This window comes from Lolium perenne, chromosome 2 (genome assembly GCF_019359855.2).
Source record: "Lolium perenne isolate Kyuss_39 chromosome 2, Kyuss_2.0, whole genome shotgun sequence".
Classification (NCBI taxonomy): domain Eukaryota; kingdom Viridiplantae; phylum Streptophyta; class Magnoliopsida; order Poales; family Poaceae; genus Lolium; species Lolium perenne.
In genome coordinates, this window is record NC_067245.2 from 109,028,405 (window position 1) to 109,037,295 (window position 8,891).

An 8,891-nucleotide genomic window follows, 5' to 3' on the forward strand; every position below is an offset into this window, starting at 1 on the left:
ATACACACAGCAGAAAACAATGAAGGGAAAATTCATCCAAATTAAATTATTTAATACTTCCTCCGTTCCTAGATATAAGGTGTATAGTTTATGGCACGGAAATTAAGAAACGCACATGAAGAGACAATTACACAAGGTTTTGGCGGGATTGATCATGGACAATTGACATGATAAAATATAGGAGTTTTCAAAAGACAAGGAAACACAAGCAAATCCCTAAAAAATATCCACACGGGTTGTTCACTGCAATATACGTTATATTTTGGAGATTTTTGTCAAAAAACTATACACCTTATATCTGGAACGGAGGGAGTAGTATTTTTCTCTATTTTTACAAAAAGTGACAATGTAATTTCTCCACAATAGAATATTCTGGATATTTTGTGGTGACAAATGGGGGAACTGGCGATTCTACATTCCAAAAACAAAACAATTCGAGTAGCATGGTATGTATAGTGCACTATTATTCTCTGCAATCGGCTGCCTGAAAGGATTTATCTGGATCTGGATGAGAAATGACAAATGATGAAGGTGTTAGTACGATGCTCCATAAGTACAACATCAGAGAAATAGTTAAAGACAGAGGATAGCACATACAGGGACTCCCAGGGGTTGACCAGTTATGTAACTTATGCAGCAAGAGGCTAGATGAGCAGCTTCTTCACAAAAGTCCGTAAAAATTGCAGGAATCCCAATCTCCCTAATCATTTCCTTCAAACGAAATGAAATACAAATGATAACAGGCACCAATCAACAAAAGCCTCTTACAACTGTACTGCCAACTAGAGCAGAGGCAGTGTAAATGTGTAATTACTATATAACACCAAAACATGCTTCCATGAATCATGCATCTGATATAAAGATAGATTGGATTACAGAAACCGAGATATCAATCAATTGCATGTTTTTTTTACTTGAATATCATCAACTTAATTTGCAAGGCAAGTAGGATATTCATACAGGATAAAACAACTGAAGTCATAAACGCATGCCACAGTATGAAACTAACTTGTTAATTATGAATAACATACTTACAATGGTCGGCATCCAACTAGGATAGGCAGCTACACCGGCATTTGGAGCAAGTACAAGATGGGGATTTGAATCCTACCAAGGGAAAAAAAAATATAAATAGAGGAAGTCAATTGTGCATGAAAATATGGATCTGAACCAGTAAATACAAAATGAATCTGGCTGGGTGAGCCAGTCACACTTATTCACAACAAGAATCAGAGCTGCTAGTTTAACTTTGTCACAGTACACATAAAGGTGCATTTGAAAATAATTTTGTGAACTACTTAGTACAACTGCTACTGTTAGACAATGAAATCTACAGTTATAAACATTCCAGCAAATAGTTTTAAGAAAGTTAAACATGCAGGCAAGAAATTTAAGCAATAACAAATCACTTCAGTATCATGTGTTATGCAACCAAAAGCATGTCCACAACATTTAAAAATATTTCTACACTCACTGATAAATGGGATGCTGACTGTTAAATGACAGGGGACTTCACATTTAAAAACAAATCAAGAGTACTATTGAGAGAACCTTTGCTATATCACTGTATCTCTCATGATAGAGTCCTTTCCATAGTTTGAGTGTGACTGCACTGGAATTCAAGTCCTCGGGGGCAGTAGAAGATCTACAACCGCAATTCTGAACAGAACAATGTGCATAGCTGGAAATATTTACAACTTCACCATCCCTGTCAGCAGGCATCATATCAAAACCACGAAAAAGAGCAGGAACTCCAAACCAACTACGTTTCTGTATTAGGATATAAATGAATAAGTAATATCTTTTTCAAAAATATGCAAGTCTGACCAATTAAATAACTCTAATAATACACAACACACTGAATGTTATGTGTACAAAATTTCTACCAGTTATCACACATACGAAGGCTAATACAGTAATACTACCTGTACCATCATCTTAAAACTTGGCCAGACATAATTTGGCATGAGTAAAACAGTGATCTGATTCACATGAATAACAGACCACTAGATGGGAATTTTTTAAGTGTTGTGGATGAGTTGGCGATGCGTTCGTATGTAGATGAGGAAGAGCGGCGATGACCAGATGTAGATGAAGGAGAGGTGATGGGGACTGGACACAGATGAAGGACACACAATGATAATCAGAGAAGTGAGTGGAAGTGAGGAGCACTTCCCAGAATCTTTGTTGCCCAACAGTCATGTAGGACCTCGATTTGCCGGTGAAAAATCTGTGGTGGCGATAATACAGAACTATAGATGGGGTTTTCTGGTGTGTTCTATCGAAGAGGGATGTCTCTCTCATATAGATGTCGCACTCTAAACCTCCTCAGCAGCCTTCGGTGACTTCTCTGTTCGGCGACATCAAGGCTGAGGCACGGCTATGGGCGGACGCGGGAGCCCGGGGTGTTCATCAGCTACTCCCCTAGATTAGCTTCTTTTTCTTGGGTCGAGTTGTATGGCGGGGTGTTGGTCCTCTCGAGGACTTGTACATATAACCTTCTTTTCTATCAATGCATCGAAACACAAGGCTTTTGCGTTTTCGCGAAAAAAACCTCCTCAGCAGCACGATCTGCATATATCCTAGGAACCACCCCCTCACATCTATGGCTCTATCTACCATGCTGGTCAACCTGCTAAAATGTGTGTGCTCATCCTTTAGATTAGAGCAGGAGGCAGACATGGTGTCGATAAGATGAAAACCTTACAGAAAAAAGAAGCTGCTATTTTTACGCCATATTCGCATGTTGCATAGTCCAAAGTCAAAGTGACATGTAACTAAATGTGAATAAATGCAAAAAGTCTGTCAGCAGGTGAGCAGGCTTGTAGTGTACACAAAACATAGATTTGTCGTACTATCTCATCTTAGGGCCCATGTGCGAACCCCTTATATGTTGATCTTGCCTCTTACTCTATTGACAATGCAGGACTAAAATCCCACAAGCTATCCTTCGACACCCCTTGACTATATGATTACGAAATTTGGGCTTAAGGCCCGCTATTTCCGACAATCCCTATCAATAAGTTATTGTCTGAAATTTTTTTATCAACTAGCTTTTATACACCAATTTTACAGTATAAACATCTCTCAGATTGAGCTATACCTAGCATGGCAAGAGCCACTCCATCACAACTAGGGGATGGACATAGCATTGAATTATCAGGCTTGTGTAACCGAGGTTCACCTGAAGGCATTGCCGACATCAGGCCACCTTGAGGCAAGCCTACAATTGTGCTCCCTAATCCTGTAATGAGCTGAAAATTTTGCCCAGTCTCATGGACTGCACAGTCAAGCCCACGTAAGTGTGTTCTTCCGAAAATACCTGCAGAGTGGTATCTAGCTCACGAATTTGGGCTTAGAACACATTGAGACAAAAGTCATCCCCCAATGCAGTTCTTAGAGTACTCATCTCATTGCGGGAAATGGTAGGATGGACGTACTCTCTCGGTTACTCCAGTAGTTTGTGTTCCCTTCTAATTCATGGGATCTCCAATCATACAGGTTGGGTTTACACTGAAAATTCAGCTGCCATAGTTGACTAGACCAGTGGAAACTCATCCCGTATGATCGGAGGTCTCTTGAATTAGGAAAGGAAAAAAACAAATTGTTGAAATCAGAAGCAAGTACATGCAGAACTACCATTTCCCACTATGTCATGAGCACTCTAAGTACTGCATGGGAGGCTTACTTATGTATTGGTGAGCTTTAAGGCCAAACTTGTTCGTGTGATACCGCCCGAGTATTCTTGGAAGAACACACACCTGTGAGCATGACTGTGGAGTTGAGTCCAAGTGATTTGGGTAATTATAATGAGCTGATTAAAGAAGTAGGGAGCACGGCAGTCTAACATCAGTGATACTTTCAGGTGCGCCTCACTTACTGGCAACCCGGAGCTATATCCATTGCCTAACTGTGAGGGTTGGATCGATGCTAGGTACAGCTCAACCGAGATAGGTTTGTACTACAAAATCAGTATATAAAAGCCAGAGGAAAATAATAGACCTTGGGATAGAAATAGTGGGCCTTGGTCCCAAATATTAGAAGTAGAAGTCAAGGGTTGTGGAAGGCTGCATGTGGGAGTTTAGTACCACACGTTTGCCGATGGAGTAAGAGAGAGGCCAACATATAAAGGGTTCTCACATGGACCTCCAAGATGAGATGGCAAATGAAAGTTATGATCTGTGTATAGTGTACCACCCGCACACACAAGTGCTTGCTCGCGTGCATTTCATATTTATTCACGTTTTATTAGGCTTGACTTGTGACTCTGGAATTTACGATGCACGATTGTGGAGTAAAGTTAGTAGCATCTTTTTGTCGTAGGTTTTTATCTTATACATACTGCACCTGTTCCACGTGCTAACCCAAATGATATACATGTGCGCTCATGTGCAGATATGATATTGGGTTGTGCGTGGTGGAGATATCATAGGGAATGTTCCTACGAGTGCAGTAGGCCGAGGAAGAGTACAACTCTCCAACATTTCACTTCAATGGAGGTCTCTCACAGTTGTCGGGCCATAAAGATTCTAGATAGTGATCCATGTGACAACTCACGTCTTTTACCATTGTTGCCTCTACTTCATCTACTTCCAGTCGCCAATGACTCTATTCGTCTACTTCCGGCGTCATCGACTTTCCTCATACACTTACAAACAGATCGCAATCTCTCCATCCATGGCACTATAAGAAATTTCCATCATGTGAACTGTTATTTATTGTTCGGATCATGTTGAATTTAGTCTAGCCAAGTTTTAAGTCGACCATGAATGCAATATTAGCCTTCATATGTTTGACAGCTTGTAGAAGTCTTGTCGACGTAACATTTTTGTTCAGTATGCTGCCTCGTTTTGGATTATTTTAACACTAGAACTTGCATAAGTAATGTTCAAAATGCACCTAATAGAGCTGCATCAACACAGCAACAATTTGGACACTTTCTTTTTAAATCTCATAAGTAAAAGATAAAAATGTTGATGGAAAAAGTGCAGCTATTACAAATTGTCACACAAACACCAGGAAATTCAAACATCAGAAATGAATATCAACTTTTGTGACTAACCTGGATCTTGGAACTGCTGGCCCCACAAGTTCAATGCGAAGGTGGACACCAGGAAATAGTGCAAGCAGTTCTGCAAACACCGCGAGCTGAAGCAACTCTTTCTCAGGTCCTTCAATTAGCATGATATACATGAATGAAACAAAACATCAGTCTCTTCCATCGTGGTTGGAAGAGCTATGCATTCCAGTACTTAAACAAAGATACTTTTATGACGAGTTGCGGTTAAACTGGAAGCGCACATAATTAAAACTTGATCTGTTGTGAAGCTTCCAAGATATTATAACACCCAGAAATAGGTTGTCTGCTTTTACAAAAGAGAAGGAATGGCAGCAATTTTTCTACAAAACTAAGAATCTCTGCTGCAATCTGCACAATAACAGCTTAAGTGGAACATTGCAATGACAAATAACCCCATGGACGCAGATTTGGGTTCTTATTATTTCAAAAAAAAATCACTATAGGGACTTCCCCTACCATATTCCTTTAAAAAAAGACTTCCCAAAGAATGCAATCCTTCACAACTAGGCCTAGCATAGAGTGAACCTCCTAGGCATTAAACAACTAGCTTGGTCCAATAAAGAATGATGCTAGTGGGAACCAGCTGACTAAAAGGGTACAACCAGACTTCAACAGATTCATGCAAGTACTCTAACATGGCAGAGAGCTAAACACAGCATATTTTACCTAAATAGTGAATGTTCAGAGTGGCATGTCCATCATGTCTTGAGGTTTGGATGCGAGATAGTTGAAGGCAGTGATATAGAGTAAGTGGCTGCAAAATTGAAGCAAGTGTTGTGAACACTGTGGCCCATTAATGAGGCCCCACAGATATTAGTAAAACAAAATGGGGCACTAGTTTTCCCGGTAATATACTCACAGAGGGTCCTCTGTAATTCTGTATACAGAGGAACAACAATGTAATGAATCATTGAACTTGTCTCTTACTGGATGAAGGGCCAAACTAAAAGATATCTTACCTACTTAAAGAGTTAAACTACCTTTCGGAACCGAAACAGATAAGCCACCTAAGGGTACTTCCCTACAAAAAAAAAACCTAAGGGGCTGATACATGGTACATCCCATGTACTGCCATACATAAAACACCGCTGTTGGTTTTGTGATCTCTATCCGTTTTTGTTTGTGAAGGGGTTCTCAAATCTGTTGTCTCTCCTTTGAACCTTTATTTTGCACTTTGCTGCACTCGTACTATTGTAACATAAGTTCAGCAGAATAACCCCCACCCCAACACACCCACCCACCCACACACCCACCCACACCCACACACACACACACACACACACACACACCCACACACACACACACACACACCCACACCCACACCCACACCCACACCCACACAGTTGTTCTTGTTGAGAAAATCAAATCCAGTAGGCACTAGGGGCACTAGGTGGCATAATTAGTACTCCCTCCGATTCATATTACTTGACACTAATATAGATGTATCTAGACACATTTTAATTGTAGATATATTCATTTTAGTGGCAAGTAATATGGATCGGAGTAGCAGGATATAAACAGAGTACTTATTGTAGACTAAAAAGTAACATTGCAAAGGACTTTATATAGCGCATACCCAGTGAAGTAAAACTGCGACAGGTGAATGCAAAGGAAGGGATCTCCACTGATAGTAGTCTTCCCAGCTTGCCAGGGGTCGAGTCACAGGATTTTCAGGCTCTGTTTTGTTTACAAAGAATGGGATAGTTTTAAGTACAGTAAAATAAATATACTTCCAGGAGCAACCTCACAAAAGCCAGAAATGCACCTGTACACGGGCAAAGGGAGCTTTCCATGTTCCATTCAGCTGTTATGCTGTACATTATACAGAATGATACAAAGTGTAAGACAAATTACCTGACAGTGACACTAATGGAGTACAGAAATGATAATTTAAGCCATTTAAATAGTTTGTTTAACAAATCATCAGTCATGATGACATTTACAGAAACAAGAAAATGATGATCATAAATCCTAATGAAGTTAAAAAGGAAGAGCATGTACACAAGAAGGGAGACTTGAGATTATTTAAATTTGACCATAGGAATAACATAAGTGGTAGAATTGATTAGGTAAAAATGTTGAGATACAAAATCGACGCATCCTTATTTTGTACATCAAAGTTCCCCACACCCTGATATGCCATTGCAAAATCGATGCACCAATATTGCCACTGCAAAATTATTTTGATCTCATATATGTAGTTGAGCAAAGAATATGAAGATGAACATAAGACCTCTACAAACAACTTCTAATAAAATCAGCACAAAATATATCCAGCTGTAATGCCAGTCAAATCGTATCAGTTCAAACATTCAAAATGTGTACATAGATCACAGGAATTCCCCCCTGCTCTGACTATAATAACTTAACAAGAGATGTCACATTCCAAAAAAAGGTAACCATGTGATCTGTAGAGTTAACTAACAGTGCTCCCAGAAAATGGAAGATCGTGCATTGATAAGATGGTATCATTAGAATATCAAACAGAATGACCAAGAGTGTGTCCTCAACAAACAATCGTACGTCATTATGATATATAGTTCATGAGTTGGTTGGTACCATGGGAATCCAAGAAAAGCAAACCTTAAGTCCTTGACAGAAGCAATCTCTGGGCCACATATGCATTCCGGTTTCCAGAGTCCTTTTAGGTGAACTTTGATTGATTCTAAAAATAGGCACCTCATACTTGGGAGTGTATGGTTCTAAAATCAACAACATGTGTGAAAAAGGAGAGGTTACACAACAAGAAAATGGTAAAGATGCAGGAATGGAGTATAAGTTATTCATAAAGATAGAAGTACCAGGGCAAGAGGCTCAACAGAGAATGTGAACGGAAATTGGCTGAGCACATCAATGCGGCTCATTTGTGTTGCAAGCCTTGCACATTCTTCTTTATGAAATCTCCAATGTACAAACTGAAGAGGGATTAAAATAACTAGCTATATTAATGCATGAAAATTATATGGCAAAAGGAGAATGACAAGAAATACAACCATAGAAGAATCCATTTCCTAGTAAACTGATATAATCTATATTGACTGTATCAAACAGGGTTCCGTTGCACCTAATGTGTGCTACATTTTGCAGTGCAATGCTACAACCTATTGCGAAGAATCAAAATAATTTTATTGGTTATAAAATAGCCCTTCGTTCCTAGTGTGTGGTGCACAGCCAACCAAACCTTCTTACCATGCAGTCTCAAACACCCAACCAACCTAAAAAATCTCAAACTTAAGAGAATTTAGAGACAATACTCCTCTCTGAATGCAAAGTGAACACAAAACTAGCCTACAGTTTGATGACATTATCCTGTTGACTGATGATTCTCGTGTATCTTATTTACAACAGAGGCCAACATAAATTCACCACCAAGAATCAAGTGAGCTCTTGTGTAGAAATATTTTTACGGAAACGTCGCAGAATCAACATACTGGTGGTACCTTCCTCACATTTTCAGTCTAAAACTCACTGCTCACTGGATCCAAGAGTCCACTCGCGCTCATATGAGCAGATTGCTAATGGCATGGTTACCATTCTTCGAGCTAGAGCTATCCACTCGAACACGCAAACCCTCCCCTAAATTTCAAGAACTGAATAAATTGCCGGGGCACCGTCAAAAAAATAAATTACCGGGGCGAAAAATAGAGGGGTAGGTCCTACCTGGTGGTCTTTCGAGCAGTAGGCTACGGCTCCGCAGCTGCCGCACCGACGCTGGGCGACGCCGGCGCATGGCTCCCCCGCTAGCCCCTTGGCTGCGCACTCCATTGCCGTCGACAAAGGGGGAGAAAGAAGAAGGAAGGGCAACTTATTT

The 8,891-nt window shown here is 40.0% G+C and overlaps 1 protein-coding gene across 2 annotated transcripts; it reads right to left on the reverse strand.

Annotated features, from left to right (window-relative positions):
* Positions 1-20: 20 nt before the first annotated feature.
* Positions 21-8,891, reverse strand: LOC127333673 (uncharacterized). 2 transcript variants are annotated; one of them, XM_051360068.2, is made up of 11 exons: positions 8,741-8,891; positions 7,882-7,995; positions 7,664-7,782; positions 6,846-6,892; positions 6,657-6,757; positions 5,747-5,834; positions 5,063-5,171; positions 1,552-1,708; positions 1,036-1,107; positions 598-711; positions 21-504 (listed from the first exon to the last, which is right to left on the reverse strand). In XM_051360068.2, exons 1-11 carry the CDS (start codon positions 8,843-8,845, stop codon positions 412-414), a joined length of 1,119 nt encoding a protein of 372 aa, XP_051216028.1. In that variant the 5' UTR covers positions 8,846-8,891; the 3' UTR covers positions 21-411. The 2 variants fall into 2 exon arrangements, with proteins under 2 accessions (XP_051216028.1, XP_071682290.1); XM_071826189.1 differs by lacking the exon at positions 8,741-8,891 and adding an exon at positions 8,521-8,628.

Coding starts and splice junctions, on each gene's coding strand:
- LOC127333673 (XM_051360068.2), bottom strand. CDS start 8,845: ATGGAGTGCGCAGCCAAGGGGCTAGCGGGGGAGCCATGCGCCGGCGTC. Junction 7,996..8,740: donor ACTGCTCGAAAGACCACCAG/GTAGGACCTACC, acceptor ATCCCTCTTCAG/TTTGTACATTGGAGATTTCA. Junction 7,783..7,881: donor CTGTTGAGCCTCTTGCCCTG/GTACTTCTATCT, acceptor TGTTGATTTTAG/AACCATACACTCCCAAGTAT.